A 23,956-nucleotide genomic window follows, 5' to 3' on the forward strand; every position below is an offset into this window, starting at 1 on the left:
CCTTCAAACCTTGTGAGGGTCGCCATGGCCCCTGCCTCGAAGCCAGTTAGATCAGCACTACCAGCGGTCGACCTGGTCCCGCATACATAATACTTGATCCTTCGGCCAGCCTCCAACAGGAGCACCGTACTTCTGCACGTGAACCTCTTCAAACCCTGCTTCTTGGAGCCACTCACCTAGACGGACCTGGACTAATCATAAACCCGGCCTTGGTGAAACTGCCACAAAGTACCGAGTAGTATTTCTCAACCGAGGTGCCTTTGATGGACCCATCCTCGACATCCCAGTCCTGAAACACAACTTATCCTCCAGGCTTCGTGTACCTGTTGAAGTAAATCAGGGGATCATGTTGTGAGAGGGGAGGCTCAACTTGTATGCCTCAGTTATGAGCCTCGGCCAGTTCTTCACAGCTCCAGCCAAATATCGACCATGGATGAAGTCGAATTGGTCTTGGTAGATCCAATCATTCTCGAAGTCGTCGACCAAGGACCTAGCATTTGGAGGGACACTGCGACATCATTCTATCAGTGGGGCCCAGCACACAGAAGTTGACGACCCACAATTGAGGCTGTATTGGGCTCAAATCCATTCCAATACCCTGGAAAGCGCTAACGTCAGTTCAAGGCTCGTTGCTCTAATTTAATGTAGATCGGCCCAATCTCCGCTGATGGGTGGCTTGTCGGCTGTTCAAGTTAGTACAGAACCTGAAGGCGTATTGATCTAGGGACTTCACCATAATCCATTACCCATATTCCTGTTCCAGCGCCGAGGCCTAACACACGTCCTGGCGGAGACTCGATAGGGGCCAGAAACAGTTTCCTGTTTATCATTACCAGTAGCATCTCATACCAAGCCTAGCGAATTCTTGTTCGTCATTGGGTCCAAGGTATTCTGCCATACTATGAGAATGCATCGACTTTGCTGTGTTTGGGGTAACCATGATAGCGTTTGCCATTTTCATAGCGATATGCAAGTGCAGATGAAGAGAGAGAAGTTGAGTAAGCTAACCTAGTAGTCGTCAATATCCTGTATCATAGCTCGAGAAAGAATGCATCTGACAATCCTTGTCCATATGAGGAGCTATTATCGGTGGCCTGTATCGTGATGGGTTCAGAGTATTGTCAGTGGTTGGAAGGTTCAATAGTTCTGGAAGTCCACCCACTTCAAGATCAACCTCAAGATCAACCTCAATCACAGGAAGCCGAGTGGTATCACCACTATCAGCTTGAATAAGTCGAGACTTATCAGATAATACTTCTATGCTGGTTATAGCACAGTTACCGCCATGCAAAAGAGTCAATAACAGAGAAATGCGGCAGGATCTTCTCTAAGTCGGTTCAGTTAGACTTGTTTCTGGAAGCGTCGCCATGCAGTAAACTCCCTCTGGTCCATCCAAGTTTTATGGACAAGGTATGGCTTAGAAAGGGTTTTGTCTAACTTCATTGCCAAACAATTCCACTTTGTAGATACTAGTAATAAGGTGATGGAGAACCTACTACAGTTGCAGTGTGCAGAATAAGAACGATCAATATTGTTACTTGATGTTCCGTCCTTTGCCTCACTCTATAATTAACATTAGATCCTTCTTAATAGTGATATATTGATCCATATGACTCTTCGACCGCTTGCTGGAAATCTGGCTAATACGATCAAGTGTGGATCACACACTCATTGAGTGCTTGGGGCCAGACATTACGCGGATGTCATACCAGATGCTGTGGATTAACGAATATTAAAACATTGAAATACGTTGTCCCAGGGAATTATAAGTCCTAATCAACTCAGCATGGAGTTCCTAAGGCCCTTCCTACACCTACTTGAGAACGTTGGCTAGTTTGTACGGAGTGACCTTTGGACTCTCATCGCGTATCTTCTGTTAGGGATAAAGTGTCCCAGGTACGACCTTAGCGCCGTAGAATGTTTTGGTCGAGTAAGATTGGCATCTTTTATACTGATTTATACATCCATACTCTTCTCACTGTTACCATGCCGATACTGCTTACTGTATTATTGTTTGATAGAATAGGTCCACCTTCATTCTCTATTAAATTAATTCTCTCCCATTTTCTCCCGCGCTCTTTCCCTCATTTTTCGTTCGTTCCATTTGTCCAATGTGTGTGTCCCGGATAGGAACTCATTGTAGCAAGGCTTACACACATATACATATACAACTTGTGAATTCTTCTCATGCCTTGGGTAGAGCTCCACAATCGACCATGTTACATGCACAATTGATAGCAATCACAGACGCATCTTGTAGAAGACTTGTGGGCACGAGACCTCTGCGACTTCCGCGCCTGCCCTTCGTGGATGAGGTGTGCGCACCTTCCTTTTGTAGATCAACAGCGGGTTGGACTTTTGCCCTTACCTTTCCTCTCATCAGTTCTTCTCCTCCTCTTATTCATTTCCTCCCAGCCTGTTTCGTTCTTGAATCCACTTTCCTCGCAATGTACATCTTCCCCATCTCTTTTGTCTGGGCGTTTGGGATTGGTCTCCATGGGCAAACTGGTCTTTGTTTCAGGGAAACGAATAGGTGGTTACATCATCCAAGAATCAATGATGAAACTGGTAATCCTTCTGAGGGCTGCTAGGAAGCCCGCTGAAGAGAATGCTAATCTGCTGTGTGAGAATTGGGAGATTTCATGCGAAGCCGGCTTAACCAAGGATAACTTTCGCCCAGGCTAACCCCATTTTCTTTTGCATCTTGCAGGTATCGGATCGTCCCAGAGGCTCGTTTCCTTTTCACTCGGTTGATTTGCACTTGCTCTGATGGTTTCCCGTAAGTCCATTCACCCTGTCACCGTGCTGTGGGATGCATCTTTCATTCAAGTGAACTAAGGTTCCCACATCATATAGCTCTCATTGACCGCTATGCAGAGTCCCTTTCCCGGCCGAGATGCATTTCCAACCTGTGGCTGTACACCACGTTGGCTTAGCTGGGGACGAAACAAAAGTCCATGGCGGAGAGAAGGAGTGACTGGTCAACCGACCCACATTCTGTAAATACGATCAGTAGTAGATAATCAGCGTCTATATGAGTAGTCTACTTGTCTGAAATATGAATGTAGTATCCCAGCGTCGGACTGCCAACAGGGAATTTCAAGTGTACAGGGGAAATCCGAAAGAGGATAGAGTGGTGTCTTGAAAGATAAGTATCCAAAACGCTCCCAGATTGCACTATATCTATGATACTGAATACCCAGGAGGAGGAATGTAGATAATTATGACAAGACTATCATGACATTGGGAATTGAAATAATAGGGAGAATGCTTGTCGACTATGCACCTCTCGCTCAACTTTGGCCTGGCTCCCACCGAGTAGATTGTATAGTATTAGTGAGAAAGATTCTTAGCCGTATTAGTGGATGTGCTCCTTAATAATGAACAGAGACAAATTATTGGTGCATAATTAAGATGATTCAGAAGCAACATTCGTCGTCAGCAGAAAATAAAGAAAGTTGTGGTGAGATCGAACGCATGACAAAAAAGAATTGACGGATGCTAACCTAGAAGAGGATTCTTTTATAGCTTATATCCTTCTGTATTTCTATCTAATTACTTCCTGTATATTTTTCATGCAATTTTTATTGTTTTCTATATAGTAACTGTGAGTTGTTTAAGCTTACTATAAATAATCATAACCGATAGCCGGGAAAATATTCCTACGGAGTACAAAGTAATGTTAGACCCGAAGGTGCTCGAACCCATGTCAAAAAACTTTGCAGGGGAACAATTTTTGTTTAACCAGTCAGCATTCCCATTGAGCCATCAGATGCTAATCTACTGGCGGAGCTCCGTACACTACACATCCTGGTATATCTTACCTTCTTTAGTATGCTTTATCATATTTCACCCTCTTTATAACATCTTTTCCCTATTTCAAGGAGTTGCCTTACCCATCGAGTGCGTGACTTCAAGTAATCAAAGCCCTTGGCGCCTATGAACAAACTAGCGAGTATTCAAATCCTTGCCCAGGTGTTGATTAATACTTTGGAGGCCGGCTTACCCATATGATCTAGGCACGCGAGGGAACAATAGCCGACAGATCTCGAATAGGTGTCCCTTTCTGGGACGCGTTTGACAGACACCTTCTCTTCTTAATATAATAATGTGATTCTCGCAATGCCTTTGGTATAAAAAATAGTCCACTTATAGTGATCCCTCCACTACTTTTACCAGGTTGCTTTCGCTGTCCATTGCTAGTGATGACATGGCAATATCCATGTCCAGTTAATGTCAATCCTCCACACTTGACTACTCCGGATGCTCATTGAGGTAGTCTGCGATATCTCTTCCTCAGTCAAAGTCACTCATTGTGGATCTCGAGGCGTGATCTGGTGGAGCTCCTGGTTCCTGACACGGGACGGATTGCTCCGCCTAACCAGACCTAGAATTTAACACTGCACGTCGCTAAACTTCAGTAGGAAAGTCGTCACGTTAAATTTCTTGAATTTTCGGGCTCAAAATCAGAATCAGAATAAAAATAAATAGGCGGGGCTATCATTAATCACACCAATGGTGGACGCGGCACGGAAATGATATGCATATATAATTTGCGGGAAAGGTCTCAGCCATGACAGATCACTTATTTATACTGTACTCCGGAGTAGTTAGGTATTTTATTGACAGGACTTTTGTATTCCGCGGACATCTTGGCTTGGTAGGTGATTGGTTGTCAGTTTAAATCGGGACTATTCTGCTGTCTACTTAATCACACAAGGTGCCACGCAAGCTTCGTCGTCACTGAGCGTGCCAGTCTGGGAGGGCCGATGAAAAAAACAAATTCCGAGCAGTGATTATTACCCACCTAGGCACTACGATTCGAAGAACGATCCAACATCAAAAATGTCCCCATTGGTTCTCCTTGGGGCTCAAAGACATTGTAATAAGTTAAATAAGTTGTCCCTAATCCTAAAGGGCGATGGTGACGAAGACTAGTAGTTGGGTGGCTCGTGCCACATACCAATGGTATGACAGTAATGGCCCCACTGGGGCCTTCCGCTCATCCAGATTCTGTTGATTGGAGAACCATTAGTTGATATTTAGGATGCGATTCGCCCCTTACCGTGAAGCCATCCATATGGATCCACTCAGGTTCTGCCCCCAATTCTGTTTTTTTTTTTTTCTCAGTAGGACGTGAGGCAGACCTGCCAGGATTTGTGCTTTGGGGTTGAGGCTCCATCGTAGTGGTCCATCGACTCTCCAACAAAATGGCCGATAACACCTAGTTCAATGCATCGACCACTCTCGACACGCTTCATCCTCCCATCCCCTCCGCCATTCCCTTGCTTCTCCCCCATTTCGGCCTCTCGCCCGTGAGAGTGCTCATACATCTAAAATGTCTAAGAGACGGTTGTTTCGCTGGCCTGCCCCTCGAACGGTGTGTTTAGGATGTTTGGCACTAGTTTTCACCACTCTGGTGACTATGTTCTTATACATGAGCGAGCCGTTGGACATCCAACCCGGTATGTATACTGATCTCAGCCCCCCCCCCCCCCCCCAATCTCCCCATTCCGAGAGAGAGTTTCCCACATTCCCAATGATATCATGGCTCATATATACCTAGAGCCTGAGCCCGTCAACAACCAAGTCTTTCGCCAATTATCCGAGATCACAAACACCTACACGAATGCAAGTGAAGTTGGACTGGTGCTAGCAGCCACGCAAAGAGAGGACCTTAACTGGCTCCTCAATTATTGCCGGGATCAGTACGATATTGTACCACTCTAAATCACGGACCGCCTCAATGCTAATGATTAACCTTAATTGCCCACAGCGGAACAATCCCTTTCATTTATACCACAGATACCCCTCCCGCCCCTTACCTTCTCGTCCCTGAGACAACTCGCGGTCGCGAGGCCACCGCCTATCTATCCTATCTGGTAGACTACTACGACCAACTCCCAAAGTACACCATCTTCATCCACTCCAACGTTGACCAGTGGCACAACGACCTCTTCGGCCCGCGCACCAGCTCGGTGCTGCCCCATCTCCGTCTCGAAGCCGTCGACGCGCAAGGATATGTCAATCTCCGCTGCGAGCATAACCCTGGTTGCCCGACGAGCGTCAACCCATGGGACCCGACGCAGATTGACATCGAAAAAGACGACATCCGCGCGTACTTCCCCCAGGTCTACCAGACTCTCTTCAATGTTGGCCCGGAGAAGGTTCCCCAGCATATCGGCAATGTCTGCTGCGGACAGTTCGCCGTGAGCCGGGAACGGATCCTCCAGCGACCGCGACACGATTACGAGCGGATGCTTAAGTGGGCGGCGGAGACGGAGTTGACGGATAGTTTTGGCGTCGGGTGGGTGTTTGAGAAGGTGTGGCATGTTGTTTTCGGCATGAAGGACATATAGTAAGTTCTTCGGGTTCCGGTCTTTTATGATTGGGGCGGGAGATGCTAACGGGCCGCAGTTGTCCTCGTTATGAACAGTGCCGATGCGATGCATACGGATGGTGCGGGCCGTTGCCGTCGGGCGAAACACTGCAGGCAGTGCGAGCCCCGCGGTCCAAGGGAATTTCGACCTGAGTAGATGATTGTTAATGTTGATGTATACTACCATGGATATACACTGGTTACGAGTTTAGCACCTAATTGATGTTTTGTTTCGGTCAAACCCATGTCATTCGGCCCAGATTTATCTACCCTAATCCCACAGGATGAAAGCCAGACCTGGACTGGATAATACAGGGAATTGGGACATTGGATCCGTGATTGCTCATATCCAGTCATTCCACCCCGAATCTCAAACAAGAAACAAACCACATTGAAAGAGACAAAAGGTATCATTATTATCATTGCACATAAAGGAAGGACCACTCCTCAATCATGATGTATAGCCTGCTGATGCCTACCACTCACAGGCCCAGCATCCAGCTCAAACAACCCCTCCTGTTGCCTCCCAACTTCAGGCGCCGGCGCCTCATGCACGTTCTCGCTATCCAACATGGGGACCTCCGACTCTGAAGGTCTCCGCCTCGGCATCGCCTGCAGAAACAACGACGGGTCATCCGGGTTGGAAAGAACCCTCGAAGACCGATCGCCAGGCACCAACGCTGCAGGTACCGATGCTGGCGGGGGTGGAGAAAGAGGCTTTCTGGGTATATTACTCGCCGCCACCACCTCGGTATCAGACGGCGGACTTGGTGGCTCATGGCTGGACGGGGAACTATTGGAGACAGCAGCAGGCACTTTATTCTCAGCTTTCTCGACATCCTTCCCTACCGCCCCTGCGGCGCCAGCAGCAGTGAGGCCGGCGAGGGCGGCATCCTTCCGTTTTTGCTTCCTTTTGCGACGTATGCAGAGCCAGACGAGGAGCGCGAGGAGAATAACTCCGAGGATGACACCGATCGCAATACCGGCCTTCGCGCCGGAGCTAAGCCCCGACCCTTTTTCATTGCAAGAGAACGAGCCCTTGAACGCTCTATTGTCCGATTTAAGCTCATCCAGACTCGAGCACTGAAACGAGCCCGAGCTCTGAATACTTGTTTTGCCGTAGACATTGTCCAGATTCCCAAGCGATATCCTATATCAACATCAGCACCCGACCACATGCCAGAAAATGGCCCCCTCAAAAAGAAGCAAAAAGGAACAACCAACCGGTCGAAATCCCCATCCAGGGTCAAATCCCCATTAACCCTCTCCAAATTATCCAACTTCAGCTCCTTCAACCCCTCATTCCCCTGAACCTTCAGCTCACCCCCGACAGTCTGCAAATTCGACATTGAAATACTGTTCAGCGCCCCATTACCGCTGATCGTGAGTGGCCCACTGACGGATTGCAAATTGCTCGCGGTGACGGCATTGAGATTTGACGATCCCTCGACCGTGAACGGGCCTCTAACGTCTTGGAGTTCGGGGATATTGATGGTACCGCTGGAGGAGGAGGAGACAGTGACCGGGCCGTTGATGGTTTCACAGTCCTTGAGGGTGTCGGCGTCGGATTGGGAAGATATCCTCAGGTTTCCCGAGCCTGCCAACAGTTAGCTGTGTCAATTCAACCTGGACCTGCCTGACAGGCATCAAATTAAAAAAAGCAAAGAAAATGAGACAAAGCACTACGCACATGAATTCGAAGCCAAAACCCCCGTCCCACCCAGCAAAAGCCCAGAAATTGACCGTAAATGTCTTGACTTCATTCGCGCGAGAAGGACTGCGATATGCAAACCGCAGTACAACACATATACTATCTCCAGCCAAAAAAAAAGGGAGTTAAAAAAAATAAAAATAATATTATAAAAAAAAATGGGAGAAGCAAAACCAAAAGGGTATTTACATGAATAATAACCCTTGGGGTAAATTAAAACTAGAACTAAAACGAATAATGAAATCACACCAGTCCAATGCCAAACAAAGATCTGTACATTAATCTCCGAGTGGCTGAGCAACTGAAGAAGACACAACTCCTACTAGTTACTACTAAGGGAGTTACTACATCAATCGTTCCAAAACCGGAACCGGACTCCAATTCCCCTTCCACAGAGAGCAAACCATCACAAGTGACAGACTGCACTACACATACTAATCACATTCCCATCCCTCTCGGCCATCGCCGGGGTAGAAACTACACTGAATCCATCAGGCACGGCGACGCCCCAGTTCCGACTGCCAAGATAGGGCAACTTTGCTAGCTTTCCATCCACTCCACCTCGACCACTTCACTTCTACCACCCTTCAGACAGGAATTGGAGTCTACAGGTGTAATGCAACATGAGCCAGTGACCGACCATAAACCCGTCAAACAAATAGGATAAACTAATGAAATCATGAGATAATGAAAATACTACTCCTTCCAGAAAGAAATTCTAAAGCACCGCCCCCCCAAGGCATGGCTGTAACCGAGTCCCCACTCTCAGGATCCCTAGCCCGGGTCTTGGCATTGGACCCTGGTTTCGCATTGCTGTCACGGATTCTCTCAGGTATACTCCGGCGTATTGGCGGTCTTGTGGATCGTGTGTTGGCGACATGTGAATTTTCTTGGGTGTCTCGCTTTCAACCTGTGTATTTGGGTATTTGATAGATTTGTGGGATTTGATTTGATTAGTATGTGCGAATTGTACAGCGATGGTTTTGCTATTTTTATCGTGGTTAGGGCTTTTCTGTTAAGTAATTCATTCGCTGATGGTCCGGCGAACTCCTGCGTACCAGGCAACAGTGTACCCCTACTGCGGGAGCTAATACAGAGGAGGTCGCCGGGAAATCTCCGAGGGTCTGATCGGTGGCGATTGGATTGATTTTCCTCTGGCGTTCTATGGGATATATGGATGCCTGGGGGTGTGAACAAAGAGCACAGTAACGGAGTAGTAGTACAACGACTGACTTGATATAGCGCAGGCGGTAACATTCTTCACAGCGGAATCTATTTATATCTCTAATTTCTCTATCGTCTATCGCCCTGTACGCCAAGACCCACTCCGTCGCGACCCCGCTCATCAGGCATCGAGATAATCATATCATTGCATCATGTCATGTCCTCATCAAGGCTGTTGACTGGTTGCCGGAACGCCAACTCCACCAAAAAGCAAAAAAGGAAAAGAAAAAATATAGGGAAAAATATACTTTACATCCGTCCCGGCTGCAGCTCGAGTTCCCACGAATCCAATCCCTGCAGCTCATTCCATTGATCCTCGAGTTCGCGGATAATCCATCCCGTGCGCCAGCCCACGGAGCCCTCCACCTGAGTCAGGAATTTGAGTGATCCCCGCTTCTCGGCGGGATGGCGCAGGCAGTGTCCATCTGTGCGAGTGCGGGTTAGGACGGGAAAGCCATTTAGCCGGAGATCGGCGAACTTACATCGATATAGTAGGTGGCAGGCCATGAAATAGGCATTTTCGACGGTTTCGTTCGACGAAGATAGCCCGATCACTTGCACCACGTGTGATGCAATTACTTTCTGTGGACGGTGAGTATATATATGGAGTTGTCGATGGCACCTCGAAGGACGAACCTCTTCTATACGTCTGAGCCGTGCACGCTCATAGTTGCTCACGACGCCCCAATGGCGGTCGGACGACGTGAGGAGAATTTGGCAGGTGTGATAATATTGTAGTCCGACCACTATACCAGTCAACATATATCCCAGTCCACTCTGATCCATGTACATACCGGCTGGGGGTGACATGACCCATAACTCGGGAAACGGTCGATTCTCTGCTGGATTGGCGTCTTTGTACTGCAGTGGCTGCCAACTGACGGGCCGGTCGCGGTACCACTGTTCTACGCTGCTGGACAAATCGTGCCAGTCCTCCTCATCCACGGCGGCTACATGGCCTTCCGAGCAGAGTTGAATGATCCGGGCACAGTAGAAGATGATGGTGTTGGCATAGGCAGCGTCGTCGCCCCGCTTGAAAACAGATGACCTTTCGTAGTTCCGAAGATCCAGCTGCATAGGCTGATTTTGGACAAGGGATGCGTAGATGGCTTGCCGTAGAAACTGCCAGCTAGCAGCCTCCGTCAACCCGCCAGAGGATGCGGCTCGGGACATAGTATTGAGCAACCGATTGGAACCAAGCCAATGACACTTTTCATCGGTCGTACTCTCGAGTTCCTCGTAGATTCGCAAGATCACGACCGAAATCAGCATGTTGTCGTCGTACGTTTCCTCCGGCCGCGCAAGAGCGGCAAGCAGTATCTCTACACATTGGCTGTGGTATTCGGAGGCCTCCCAATCACTACCGCCGGACATGATCGCATCATGTCGTGCAGAGAGCGCTAATACTGCTTTCAAAACCATCGGTACATGTAGCGCTCTGCGAGGCACCTCGGTGTTGAAAGTAGATCCCGAGTCACAGATATCTAACTGTTGTAGTGATCAGATCCTCCGCTACTGAGAGGTACGACGGACAGTGTATGGTTCTTACCCAGTGCGATATTTTGTTGATGTATGAGCGCAACAGGAACGCCTCCCGCGATGTCATCGTCGATGAGGAGGTCGAGCGCGGTGTGGATGGAGTCATCGGCGACCAGGTGCTATTGGATGCCAAAGGGGAGACCATGTCATTGACAGCCCCCGGCGAGATCGCCGTGGCTTTGGTGGAGTGTTGTTCATCGTGTATTGAAGGAGTCGAGATTACCGGTTCCACATGTGGGATGCCAATGGCCTCATCGTGTGGATTCAGAGATCCGGAGATAGGCAGGTGAGCGACGAAAGGATCCGGGATATATGTATGGGAGCCGCCCGGAATCTGGGTCTCGGCCTGAGGCTCATTCGGAGCATCACTGATGCTCCCATCCGCTGAATCTTCGGCTGACTCGTGAACGAAGGTCACTAAAGCGGATGAGTTAGGGCCCCGTCGGGACTAATCTAGACAAAAAGAGAACATGGAGGTGGAAATAGCAGAACATACAAGACCGAGGAACGTTCACCCATGTCTGTGCAGAGTCCCATTCCAACTCAAACTTAGAGGCAGTCCCTTGGCTCTTCTGATACACATGCCGAACGGTCTTGAAACGGAACGGAGGATCGAGACGACAAGTCCGTCCTAAGCGAGCGCATGCATTACATGACGAAGCCCCCGTGCGAGTAGTACACCGAATATGACGAAGGCGACAACGCTCACATCCCCTTCCGATCCTCATGGCAGTTTGCGGGGCAATTGGTGCTGAGCGATGAGCGCTGCGGGGAAATGATACAAATTAAGCACAAGCATGGGCGGATTGATCAACCGACAGGTCTGCGCACTGCAGGGACAAGAGACGAGGAGCAGAAGAGTGATTGCCCGAGAGATCAACAATAAATGGAAGGTTTGAGTCGAGGGATTTGGCCCAGGTTGGCGACAACCTTTAACACACCAATCGAGGCACAGCTTTCCCCGCATTTGCGCAGAAATGGGGAACGTTTTCAGCGCACGTCTGATTGGATGCCCCAGACTTTGATCCCCACGAGATTCCATGGGGAAGGAATGTGATATGCCGGGTCACGGGAGATGATTGCACTCTACGACTGTTTTACACGCGTCTCTCTGCTGCATGCCTTCACGTTGCAAATGGCGTATCTATCGCCATTTTAGGCTTTTAGATGAATATTTTTCTTCCCTTATCACAATGTGTATGCATGCTGGGTCAGTCTACGACAAATCAGTACTGGCCACCTGCTCGCTTACACCCCGACGGCATTTGACAATCATTTGCCGACATGCGGATCGTCACGAGGCGCCCTGAGCACCGCGCTAAACGGTCGCTCAAAACCCAATCAGCCTTCTGGCTCGATACACTAGTCAGTCATCGTCGCCCATGATTTGTGCGGTCATGTTTTGCATAATATCACAATGTCATCAGATTCATTGACTTCTATTCCCGGAGAACTTTAAATGAACTTCCATCAAACAAATGGTATAAAGGTATGAGAACGGCAAGTCGTGGGGCGTATATCTCGGAATCGCACTTTTATGCTTTTAAACACTAATCGTCTTGAATACTCTGTGAAGAATAGGTTAGCATGGAACACTTCTCATACTCGTATCCGAATATACGTACCCGAATCCAGCAGCGCCAGTAGCCATGATAGTACCGGGCATCTGGGCCTGCCAGTGGATTTCCTTGACTGACTCCATGTAATGCACGAACAGCAATTGCGGCGGAATATCTGCCAGGCCGGCTTCCCGGCTCTCCTCATCATCAAGTTCGACAGCCAGATCCCACAGAGTCACAGTGTTGTCGGCCGAGCCAACGGCAACCACACTGTCATCCGTTGGGTGCCATTCGATACTGGTGATCGGCTCCTTGTGGAAGTCGAACGCGGCCACAGGCGATGCCGTGATCTGGGCTGACGGCGCCGAGGCATTCGGCTTCCAGTGTCTCAGATCCCAGACGCCCCATTGACCATCATCCGCACCGGTAGCGAGAAGGTGGAACGTCTGGTTCGACCATGTCATGACATTAACATCGGTGTTGGAAACCTTCACATCCACAGCGGGCTTGCGGGACTTGGACCGGACATCCCACACCTTCACACTACCGTCACTGCTGGCGGAAGCGAAGACATTGCGCTCGTTGGGAGACCATTGCAGTTCTTCAACCGACGAAGAGTGTCCAGTGAAGGGCCGCGTATCAGTAACCCAGCCGCCACCTTCGGTGCGCGTCGTAACGTAGATCAAACCATCGTTATCACCGGTCAACAACTTGCCCAGTGGCTGTAGAGGAGACCAATCCAGTGCGTAACCCTCGGACTTGTGCATGCGAAGGGTAGAAAGAGGTTTCGAGGCGGAAGGAGGGAGAACGGTGCCGGGAACATCGAAGCTCGTAAGATGAGGGGTAACGTCGTGAATGACCACCTGCGAGTTCTCCAGCATGGTGGCAGTGAGGGTCTGTGGAGGTTTGGAGTAATCTCCAGAGGAGGAGGGGGTTTGATGGCAACGGATCCGGTTGGTTGTCGATCCCAAGGGGATACTTTTGTGCTCGAGAATAGGTTCTCCCATATCATCATCGTCATCCGAGTCACTTTCCGAGTCGGTATCGTTCTCCTTCTCCATCTTGCTCAAACCGCTCATCTTCAGAACCATGAGCTCATTTTCCTTTGATCGACGTCCCTCTGCCTGGGTACCAGTTACGGCGTAGACGGTCGCGGGAAAGGTCTTGCGGTTGTCGCCCAGATTGTCGCGGACAATATCGAAAGAAAGACAGGGCCAGGGTGTCGTGAGGGTGTGTAGCATATTATATGTAGAAGGGTCGGGCGAAAGCACCTCTCCGGGAGCGAGTTTCGTTCTTCCGGGAATGAAAGTCTGCTGGTCGACCTCCATCGCATCTGTAGAACACGGTCGCAATCAGAGCTGAACCGATAGAAATGGGTGAACAGGAGAGCTTACCCTTTTCCTCCTCCTCCCGCTCCGCATCAGGGCGGCCATCGACACCGGCCTCGAGGATCTCATCTTCGCTCTCGAATTCGTCCTCGAACTCGTCCTCGAATTCCCCCACCTCGTCTGGAGGGGCTTCGGTCATCGGGCGCTCTCCGGCCTTGAGAGCGGCGGATTGCTCATCGGAAACGTCGGCGGCTCTCTTCGACATGGCGTATAAGTTTTGTCTGGTAGGGATTAACTAGAAACTGTCGACGAACCAGTCGTGCGGCAGAACCACCTTCAAAGAGAGGGAAAATGACTGATTAGGGTTCAGGAACTTTTTTTTTCTGCGAAAGCCCGACGGGCAACGGCGCTAAGCCTATCGTGGACTAGTGGCGATCGGGCTGTTGACGCTCTCCCTCTTCTGGAGCTGCGGCTGTGTTCACCCTCAGGCACTCCCACAGGGGCTGTGGAAAGCTTTGTCCAACAACCCTCCCAGTTGAAACACTCCTCTCAATATGGATGCGTCACATTTTCCGTCCGCCAGCACACCTCATGTGGCGGACCAGTTTGAACAGGATCCTCATGTGACGGAGGATACGGCCCCCGCAGCGCCTTATAAGGACGGTTACAGCAGCGATTCGCGCGCCCACTATTCCTCCCACTCCGCCGTCGAATACCACTCCCCCACTCGCGAGTATCAGTCTCATGATGATGCCCGGCCGACACCTTCTCCTTTGACCCAACCTCAAATGCCTTCGTCGTCTCGGCCAAGTTCCGGGTTGTCCAGTGCACCCGGCGTCTCCCAGACTAGCCAGGATGTCAGCCAGAAGCAACCATCGCAGCAGCAAACGAAGAACAGCGTGGTGATCAAGGTCGGAATGGTCGGGGACGCTCAAATCGGAAAGACTAGTCTGATGGTCAAATATGTGGAGGGCAGCTGGGACGAAGACTACATTCAAACGTTGGGTATGTGATCATATCCGGGGTCGCTATTCGTGGGCCAGTTCTAACCATGCGAAGGTGTAAACTTTATGGAGAAAACAATTTCTATCCGGAATACGGAGATCACTTTTTCCATCTGGGATCTGGGTGGACAGCGTGAATTCGTCAACATGCTTCCTCTTGTTTGCAACGATGCCGTCGCGATCCTCTTCATGTTCGATCTCACTCGCAAGAGCACGTTGAACTCCATCAAGGAGTGGTACCGCCAGGGCCGTGGTTTCAACAAGACCGCGATTCCTTTCCTCGTTGGCACAAAATACGATCACTTTGTCAACTTTCCCCGGGAAGACCAGGAAGAGATCTCGATCCAGGTAGGTTAGCGTGAAGAAATCTTAACGATAACCACGCTAATTTGAGCTCAGGCCAAGAGGTTTGCCAAGGCCATGAAGGCCAGCTTGATTTTCAGCAGCACCAGCCACAGTATAAACGTACAAAAGGTGCGAACGGAGATACATTCCGAACCTGGTTTCCGTCCGATACTAACTTTCTGGTAGATCTTCAAGATCGTCCTGGCGAAGGCTTTCGACCTGAAGTGCACTATTCCCGAGATCGAGAACGTCGGCGAACCGCTGTTGCTCTACAAAAACGTATAGAATCACGATGAAGTGCAAGTAACGACTATGTACATTGGGACGAAGTGATGTTGACGACTTCTTCTCCCTTGGTGTGGGATGAAGTGGCTGCCGTGGGAGGATTTCTACTCTGCGTTTCTACCGATACGCATTCTGCTTTCCTTGACTTGATTTTCTTTTCTCCAGCATTGGGACGCGTCCAGGATTCTATTCATGTTCATCATTTTTCTTTTTTTTTTTCTCTTTCTTTTTTTTCCCTTCCTTTCTTTCTTTTCCTTGTGTTAAATTCCCCACCGTGTTTTTAATCTCTCTTTCCTCCACTTTTTTTTTCTGTTTGACTCATTATAAACCTGCATCTAAGACTCTTGATGAGTTCGAGATCAGAGCCATGGCGCTATCACTCGGAGCTCAACTGCTCACGAAAGGAACATTGGAACCCAACCTTGAAGCAATAAGGCCTACACTGGAAATATGCGTGATATAACATGACTACATGAAATTCACTCAATGTATGCAACGTCCGACGTCATCGGAACCCAGCCTCAGCCAGCCCTAATTACATACATCACATTCCCAACCCCCCTTTAGTACTCATAAATTCTCCGAAACTCATTCATCCCATTCCCCACCTCCTGCCTCCCCAACGGCGTCATGTCCAATAAATGATACGTCCCAAGAAGAATCTCCATCCCCCGATCCGTCGTAGAGTACGTATGGAACACCTCCCCCTCATCGCCCCTCCAAAACACACACAGCCCAAAATACCCATTGCCAGGCTTCCACGTAATAACCTCTCCACCCTTCTCCGCCTCCTCCCACGCCCGATGCGTCTTCTCCGAACTGTAAAACGGAAACCCCCACCCGGTAAGCCTCTTATACTCCTCAATCTTCCCCACCGGCGCCCTCGCAACCGCCACAAAACTCGTATCCCGACTCTCCAAATGCCGCAAATCAGGAATATGGTCCATGCAAAACGAACACCCAACACAGCCCTTCTCGTCCTCCGGTCCCAGCATGAAATGGTACATGATGAGCTGTCTCCGGCCGGCGAAGAGCTCTGGAAGAGTTTTCTCGCCTTGGACAGTGTCGAACTTGAAGCGTGCGGGATCCGGGACGGGCACTATGGGCAGGGAGCGGCGGGCTGCGGAGAGGGCTTGGAGCTGGTGTGTTGCTGCTTTTTCGAGCGTGAGATGTTCGCTGTGAGCTTTTTGGAACTCGGTGGGAGTTACTATCTGTTTTTGCTTTGTTAAGTGTCTGATAAGAAATTTAAGAGGTTGGTGGGGTTTTATGTTTGGTTGAAGATCTTAATATAGGACGGTGTTGCAGGAATGCTTACATTCTGGTTTGGGGTGGTCATGATGGATACTGGGATCTGTTTGTCTGATTCCGGTAGAGTGATAGATGAACTGGTAGTGTTGGTACGATATTCGAGTTTCGATTTTATACAGAATTATTGTGATATAGCTATCAAGATTAGAAGAGTGGAAACGCGGGGTTGCGTTCGTATAAATCTATTTAGTTAAAGCTTCTTTTTAATTATGTAATTTCAGGCCGTGTCCCGTGGTTAAGAAAATATACTGTTCTGGACTCTGGGTCTAGGTTGTTATTATAATAGATACTATAAAGGCATCCATGGTTCCGATGGTTGTATGGATCGGTGGGTTGCGGATAACCCATAATATATATTTGAGCGAATAGTTCAACTTCCACAACTCCCAAACCACCAGAGATCATAAGTATTGATATAAATATATCTTCCCTATTAAAAAAAAAAAGAAAAAAAGGCGATCTAGACCCCCATCTAATTCACGTAAAACACATAGAACAACCCAACCTCTCACTCAGCCCTCTCAAATCTCCCCCGTTTCGAATTCAGATACTCATTCCTACCCCAAATCAGCACGTACACACAGTACAAACGACCATCTCAATACTAGCAATTTACCTCTCATTCGCCCAACACATCGCTGCATAGGCAACTAAAAACGGCGGCACAACATAGAACACCTGGTGTCTGCACCTCCGGAAGGTATTGAAAATGGCAGCGTGGAACGCCCCAGCAAAAGGTCTCTGTCGGTTTGGGGATAGGGCATAGGTGGCTATGCGGGTGGGGGTGGGGAGGACTGTCTTGGTTTAGTTTTGGTTCTTAATGGAGTATGATTCGGGGTGGTAGGTATGCTGGTTGAACTGATCGATTTACAGGTTCTTGTGAGGTGGTGATGGGGTAAACGTACCGGAGTTTCCGGGCTCTCCCATCCACCTGTCCAGATATTAGCTGGGTCTGTAAGATATCGTCGAGGGATATATGGTTGTAAGGGTGAGATCAACGTACCAGCCTGTCTTGGGGTCGTTGTGGCCTACCATGACTGAGAGGATTTGCTTTTCGAGTTGTATGCAAAGACGCGCCTGAATGTCCCAGGTCAAAAGTGATCGAGGGCTCGTTCTTATATACTATGTTGCTTTCGTGTCGGTGAAGAGATGTTATACTCCGATTAGGGCTCGGGTCGGTATATCGGACGTTGTAGTTAGGACACATTGAGTACCCTTGATTGGATGGCTCGTATACTAGGTTTTGAGTTTGATCCACTACAGGATTCGGATCCCTGGTGTCAGCTTATGTGGACTGTGGTTTGGTAGACGTTGGGACTTGGGTTGCTTTTGTACATGTCTTTAGATTTGCTGCTAGTCAGCTCATAGGGGCAAATGGGTGGACAGCTGTGCTTGCAGATGGATGGCGTCTCCGGGAGAACTGTGGGTATGTGTGCGGAATGGATATGTTTTACAAGCCACATCGCATCTCATTCATGGAACAATGTGTAATAAAAGTTTGGCTTATGACCTGTATACCTAGGAGATGTCTTATATTTATTAAACTTGGCAGTACTTCATCACCTATAGTACAGAGACTATCGCTCAAATGAAGGAATCAAACAGCCAGCGAAAAGTCCCCAAAGAAATCCTGCCACGCAGTAGGAAAATAAAACAAATTGAGTCCCGGAAAGTCCCACTCCCGCACAAACTGCTCCGGTACAAACGACTGCAAGTCCGCCTGAGCATCGAACGACTCCCAGAATGGCGCCGTGGCCACCGGATCCCCGCCCGCTTCTCTTTCTTGAAAGATTCGGCCGTATTTCTCAATGCTCAGCCTCAAAATCTGCATGTAGATACTTCCGTTTCCGGTGGTTTCACCGCTTGATCCCACAGACCGCGTTAGCTCATCAAGAAGCCTGTTCCCGTGGTCCAGCAATTCCTGGTGCTCTTCCCTTCGCTCTGGGAGAAGCCGGGAGAGTTTCAGAAGGAGTAGGAAGCAGAATGCGCATTTGGCCCAGACGAAGTCCATGGCGTATTTGAGCTTAGCGAGGTAGAAGTCTGGCTCTGTGCTTATGAGGCGGAGGTGTTTTCGGGCACTGGACTTGGCTAGCAAGAGGATATTGCGTTCAACGGGAGACATAGCACTAGTTTTATGTCAATGCAAGGCGGATCGATATTTTCACTATTGGACAACATGGTACGTACGCCACATTCTCTACTCCCATAGATAGCAGGGCTTTGCAGTGGAGGATTAGCTCAGCCCAGCATTTTTGGACGCGTAGGGCTGCTAAGAGGAAAGGTCTTTCTTGCTCTGCTGCAATCGAACTTTCTTGAAATTTCAACCGCATTAGTACCACCATATGGATTTGTGTATTCATAGGTTAATCTTACCGATGATACGCAACCAATCGCTAAATAAGTCAGTGGGTGATGTAGACAGTAGAAGTACTTGATTCACTTACTCAAACCAGAGGTCAAGATCTACCTTGGCCTCGTGCACAAACTCGGCAATATCCGGTCTATCGAGTGTCTCCTTCGCATCTAGAGTGTCGTTGATCTTTGCTATTAAAGGGTGTAAGGATCTCTCTCGTGTTTATGCTGAGATATGGGATATTAACTTACCACGTATAACGTTCAACTTTCATTTCGCAGTCAGCCTGATTTTTGATAAAATTAAATAAGGAACCATACCTCAACCTGAGAAAACAGACGCAAATCTAAGACTGTCGATGTATGATGACGGAGCAAGATGCGACATCGATGCGCATTGCCCGTCATCCGAATGCCAGGTGGCTTTCCGCCATCTACATGAAATCTGGAGATTATCAGCTTGTATAAATCCCACACAGGATTGTTAACATACATATGATCCAAAACGAGAAGGCCAAACCAAGTCCGGGATTTGCGCATCAAAGAACGCTCTTCTTCGTCAGTTGTCATATGAAATTCAGAGATGCCTTCAACCTCTTTCATGGTCAGCCGCTGGATAAGGTCTTCGAATGCTTCGTCCAAGCTCAAGTCTAATGCCATCCGGGTCGCAAATGACAATAGGAGAGAACGTTCGGCAGAATAGCACGCTACGATAAGAAGCGCCTGGACGGACTCTAGACAGTTCATCGTTTTGTTTTGGATAACCACGTTAATCCACCTCTTAAGCTCTGCGTGCAACAAGTCGGAGATCTGGGATCCGGACCCTGATGCTCATCAGTTATACAACTGCAATCATGGGTATTTGATGAGGTTTGTCATACTTGTCTCAACGCGACTGCCAATTGTACAGATGGCATTTAAAAGTATGCTACTGCGCGCACGCACAGACGCAAAGTTGTCGAGCTCCGGGTCGAAAATCGGGATATACCTATCCTGGAAATTGCTCGAGGAATAAGCACCCAAGCTAATTGATGGAAACTAAGGGCACGTACGCAACCTTGGAAAAACCTATGTTGGATCAGCAAAAGCTCACAAGATACATGATGCTCGCAGCACCTACGCCCGAAAACATGACATGGCATGGTCAATTGTCATCAAACCCTTGCTGATAAAATCGGAAATGGGCTCTTCTCTAACATCGAACCCAGAGCGCCTCTGCCTAGCTGGATGAGGACTATGCACCTCTGCGGGCTGAAGTTCCTGGAAGATGGAGCCGTTCCGATGAGCTGGTATACACCTAGGTCCACGATAGTGGTATTCACCCGTCTCCGCCGTTCCAGGGAATGTAGGCATTGGCCCTGGATCCGACATGATATGACTTGGAGAGGGGATTGGGATCTGCTGCCCCGGAACTGGGCCCTGGGTTATATCTCCAAGAGGGCCTGGATTTGGCTGTATGTGAAGCTGAAGAAGCTCATGCATGTCACTCAATTGCGCTTGCAGTCGCTGTACTTCGGCTTCCACATTCCCTAGCCGTCTTCCGTCTGGTCAGTTCTGGACACTTCTACCAACAATCAAAGGGCCGCTTTGAAGAGATGGAATCAGAACACATACTCTGAGGAAGGGTCCCTTGGAATCTCGAAGAATACGCATTGCTTCCTCGAGCGCCTGCATCTATTGTACCTGTGAGAAAGGCCTTGTCACCGTCTAGAGTAGATGTATGAGAAACGGGGACAATACCTAGTACATGGTCGTTTCCCGTCACATCTCACCTACAGGAAGGTTAAAATCAATACATAGGCGGAAATATTATAAAATTCAAGCACACTTTAGACTGTCGACAAGCGCTGCAAGCCTTCTGTGATTAGCGCGAGTTAGCCAGCAATACATGCATATCCTGGAAAAGAAGAGACCATACGGGAATGCGCTTTTTCCCAATTGGGGCCGACACCATACACGAGGAACCGTCAGAATCCATCTAGCGTGTAAAGTATGTACTAAAGTCAACTAGGATAGATTACAGCAAGAGTTAATGCAAGAAGGATGCGGATCGTTGAATGGTGATATTAATGGGGGCGGGGCAACGCCGTCAACATCGGAGACTTGCCGACTCGGGTAAAGACATGCCGATACAACTACTAACGTAGCGCATGTCTTCGCTTAAAACAAACTTAGGATTACACGCTATTGGGGCCTAGTCTAGAGGTGGCCAAGCATTTCACAGCTGTGTGGGATTCTCTACGTGGAATAATTCAAATCCGGGGACAAGCTTTAAGCAATGAATTATCAATATACTCCTTCCAACAGAAGCCATCATTATCTATAACGGGCTGTACAAGATAACTGGTCCAGTAACTTCCATATATCCATATACCATGTTTTGTCATCATTGAATCGCTCAGTAAACGTAGATAAAGTCTTCGTTCTCCCAGTCCGTGAGATCTTTGAATGCGTTGTCTTCGCCCACTGCGGGCTGTTGAGGCTCGGTTTTGTCCACTGGCACTGAACCAACAGCTTGCATCGAATGGTCGATAATCTTTGCGCTCTTGCCCAAACTCACTCGTTTCTTCTCATGCTGCTTGTTGAGGAAATACAGGTATGCCATATTCATCCTGGCGATATATAAACACATGGGCCGGTATAGGGGTCAGAGAACAAACTTACATGGGAAGAAAGACGAGGAGACAGAACATGGCAAGACTATAATTGCAATCAGCATGGGTACCATATCATGAGTCCAGTGCTATCACATACTTGGATAGCAAACCACGCCTATATAGGGGCGCGTCTGTGGTTGTGTACAGATTCGAGCCAAGAACCTGTCAGGTGTTACTAGTCAGTAGACTGTTCCGATCGGACTGGATTCTCCACGTACATTACCGGCACATTGCCCAACAAGGACGATGCCATTTGTAATCTTCTTCTTCGTTTCACCTGCGGTGTTTCCTGCAGACCACGAATAGACCATGGGCGCTAATGGTCCGTTAGCTCAATCCACTCGCAATGTCACGTAGCGAACATACTAATTCCAGGATACACAGAGATCTTATTTCTAATTAGCAGAGCCAGGCAAATACTAATTCCCAGGAAGACTTACAATGTAATATCCCGCAAGTAAAGCTCCATTGTGCTGACCATCACGAGGAAGCTGCAGCAGCATGACGCAACCTGCAATGGCAGGTAAAGATAACAGGGCTATAACAGGTCCCTTCATTTTTAGCTTAGTCGCTAGCCATGCTCCTCCCATTGTTGCTACGAGCTGGACAGCACCAAACGGTATGTTGAATAGAATGGTTTCGAATTGGTCAAAACCGAACGCCTCGATGATCAATGGGCCAAATGTTGAGATACCACCGCTGGGAATCCTGCTAACTGTGAGTTGAGGCTACTTTAACAACGGATATAGACCAATCCTTACGATACTGAAAACATCAGGGCGAACCAGAAAAAGGACTTTATGTCAAGACAAGCCTCTTTGACATGGCCCCACTTCCATTCATGCGTCTCTATACCCTGTTGGTTCATGCGTAGTCTTGACAAGATTCTGTTAGCACCCTATATGGCAAGTATCTGACTCCAGCCGCATACCTTTCAATAGCTAGAAGCTTGTCTTCTTCTGTAAGAAACTTGGATTGAATCGGCGAGTCGGGCATAAACAACCTATGCAGCCAGGGTTAGGTATGCGCATCAGTTGGTTTAAAGGTGGTATCGCTCACAGAATAAGCCCAGAGAAAGCAATCGTTATGAGGCCGAAGAATAAGAAGATAATCTTGATTGGCAGTTAGATCCCTGAATCACCAGCAACTTTGAGGGATATGACGAACCTGATAGGGCTCAAAAACCGAGGATTTTATGTGGCCCAGACCATACGAAAGAAGACTGCCAAACTACTTGCAAGAGTCTGACCTTAGTACAACAGTACACTGTGTGTTCAAATGAGTCCAACGCACCATGTACACCACACCGTTCATAGCATACCACGAGCCAAGTCGGACGGGCTGTTCGATTCGTCGATACCACATTTGCGTGACCGCGATAAAACAAGCAGCTATTATTGGTAACCCATAATCAGCATCGAGGACCAGAGCGCCTAGGCTTCAAGAGATACTCACGTATACCGGCTTCAAAGAGACCCAAAAACATCCGGCAGACCAACAAGCCCGCAAAGGTATTTGCCGGGGTCATACAGGTCAGGGCAATGCCCCAGCAAAGGGTTGTACATGCCAGAAACTTTCCAATCGGAACCTTAACTAATATATAAGCAACGAAAGGTTGGGCAACGAGTTGCACTAGGTAAACGACTGCTCCTAGCCAGGAATACTGCTGTCCATGGAGGTTAGCTGTCTCGACGAGACCAAAAATGGATGCATATGAAAGACTCGACTTGTCGAGTTGCTGCAAGAAATATATCCCAAGAAGAATGGGTAAAAGCCTCAGGTCGATCTTTCGAAGCACTCGGGCGTTGTTCTCAGCTGTGAGGACAGATGAGTGTCCTGCATCTGCTATAAGGTCTAGGGCTCTGTCTTGTCCAGGTCCAACTATGTGCTCCCTGTCCTGGCGAGTAGGATTTTCAACAGACTCTATATGCTCGTCTTGACCTTGCTCTCCTGACACTGCTGCTTTGTGATGAGACATTTTCTTCTTCTCCTTTTTAGGTCCTCTAGCTGGACTCAGCTAGCTCTGGAGTTTAGAATCCGTGGTACTAGAAAAGAGAATCTTGAAAGAAATAGAAGTATCTTTTGGTTTCAGAATTTCTCCAACGCGCAGAGCAGATGGTGATAGATACCAAGAGGAGTGAGCCAGCACAGGAGGATATTTGCTTCCATACTCTCAGATTTTCTAAAGGTATACTATACTAGCCTTGATAGGAGAACCCCGTGGGGAACACATCACCCCAAGCCCCGGATAAAACTTCCAAAAGC

General features: G+C 48.6%; 8 protein-coding genes across 8 annotated transcripts; 2 read left to right on the plus strand and 6 right to left on the minus strand.

Moving 5' to 3' along the window:
* Window positions 1-5,338: 5,338 nt before the first annotated feature.
* On the plus strand, window positions 5,339-6,606 carry ANOM_002607 (DUF3431 domain-containing protein; the record flags this gene model as incomplete). Its single annotated transcript, XM_015547864.1, has 4 exons — window positions 5,339-5,465; window positions 5,567-5,708; window positions 5,777-6,358; window positions 6,418-6,606. The coding sequence occupies 4 exons, from the start codon at window positions 5,339-5,341 to the stop codon at window positions 6,530-6,532; spliced, it is 966 nt and encodes a 321-aa protein (XP_015409836.1). The 3' UTR covers window positions 6,533-6,606.
* A 220-nt stretch (window positions 6,607-6,826) lies between these two features.
* Window positions 6,827-11,581, minus strand: ANOM_002608 (uncharacterized protein; the record flags this gene model as incomplete). Its single annotated transcript, XM_015547865.1, has 9 exons — window positions 6,827-7,529; window positions 7,604-7,976; window positions 8,526-8,608; window positions 9,568-9,739; window positions 9,797-9,896; window positions 9,951-10,060; window positions 10,109-10,802; window positions 10,864-11,270; window positions 11,350-11,581. The coding sequence occupies 9 exons, from the start codon at window positions 11,579-11,581 to the stop codon at window positions 6,827-6,829; spliced, it is 2,874 nt and encodes a 957-aa protein (XP_015409830.1).
* Window positions 11,582-12,269: 688 nt separating this feature from the next.
* Window positions 12,270-14,005, minus strand: ANOM_002609 (ribosome biosynthesis protein RRB1; the record flags this gene model as incomplete). The annotated part of the gene is made up of 3 exons (XM_015547866.1): window positions 12,270-12,421; window positions 12,479-13,745; window positions 13,807-14,005. The coding sequence occupies 3 exons, from the start codon at window positions 14,003-14,005 to the stop codon at window positions 12,397-12,399; spliced, it is 1,491 nt and encodes a 496-aa protein (XP_015409831.1). The 3' UTR covers window positions 12,270-12,396.
* A 289-nt stretch (window positions 14,006-14,294) lies between these two features.
* Window positions 14,295-15,590, plus strand: ANOM_002610 (Spg1/Tem1 GTP-binding protein; the record flags this gene model as incomplete). The annotated part of the gene is made up of 4 exons (XM_015547867.1): window positions 14,295-14,745; window positions 14,800-15,092; window positions 15,144-15,218; window positions 15,276-15,590. 4 exons carry the CDS (start codon window positions 14,295-14,297, stop codon window positions 15,372-15,374), a joined length of 918 nt encoding a protein of 305 aa, XP_015409812.1. The 3' UTR covers window positions 15,375-15,590.
* A 347-nt stretch (window positions 15,591-15,937) lies between these two features.
* Window positions 15,938-16,710, minus strand: ANOM_002611 (DUF899 domain-containing protein; the record flags this gene model as incomplete). Its single annotated transcript, XM_015547868.1, has 2 exons — window positions 15,938-16,585; window positions 16,690-16,710. 2 exons carry the CDS (start codon window positions 16,708-16,710, stop codon window positions 15,938-15,940), a joined length of 669 nt encoding a protein of 222 aa, XP_015409813.1.
* Window positions 16,711-17,190: 480 nt separating this feature from the next.
* On the minus strand, window positions 17,191-17,717 carry ANOM_002612 (cytochrome b-c1 complex subunit 8; the record flags this gene model as incomplete). The annotated part of the gene is made up of 4 exons (XM_015547869.1): window positions 17,191-17,239; window positions 17,299-17,476; window positions 17,588-17,613; window positions 17,686-17,717. 4 exons carry the CDS (start codon window positions 17,715-17,717, stop codon window positions 17,191-17,193), a joined length of 285 nt encoding a protein of 94 aa, XP_015409814.1.
* A 562-nt stretch (window positions 17,718-18,279) lies between these two features.
* On the minus strand, window positions 18,280-20,516 carry ANOM_002613 (putative C6 transcription factor; the record flags this gene model as incomplete). Its single annotated transcript, XM_015547870.1, has 10 exons — window positions 18,280-18,808; window positions 18,870-18,993; window positions 19,056-19,075; window positions 19,127-19,226; window positions 19,287-19,302; window positions 19,356-19,479; window positions 19,528-19,858; window positions 19,916-20,027; window positions 20,087-20,102; window positions 20,155-20,516. 10 exons carry the CDS (start codon window positions 20,514-20,516, stop codon window positions 18,280-18,282), a joined length of 1,734 nt encoding a protein of 577 aa, XP_015409815.1.
* Window positions 20,517-21,432: 916 nt separating this feature from the next.
* On the minus strand, window positions 21,433-23,669 carry ANOM_002614 (putative MFS transporter; the record flags this gene model as incomplete). The annotated part of the gene is made up of 12 exons (XM_015547871.1): window positions 21,433-21,646; window positions 21,699-21,734; window positions 21,789-21,853; window positions 21,910-22,007; window positions 22,058-22,079; window positions 22,132-22,399; window positions 22,453-22,566; window positions 22,623-22,694; window positions 22,751-22,803; window positions 22,859-22,921; window positions 22,985-23,082; window positions 23,147-23,669. 12 exons carry the CDS (start codon window positions 23,667-23,669, stop codon window positions 21,433-21,435), a joined length of 1,626 nt encoding a protein of 541 aa, XP_015409816.1.
* Between the last annotated feature and the right edge of the window lie 287 nt (window positions 23,670-23,956).

Source organism: Aspergillus nomiae (genome assembly GCF_001204775.2).
Source record: "Aspergillus nomiae NRRL 13137 chromosome Unknown contig00042, whole genome shotgun sequence".
Taxonomy (NCBI): domain Eukaryota; kingdom Fungi; phylum Ascomycota; class Eurotiomycetes; order Eurotiales; family Aspergillaceae; genus Aspergillus; species Aspergillus nomiae.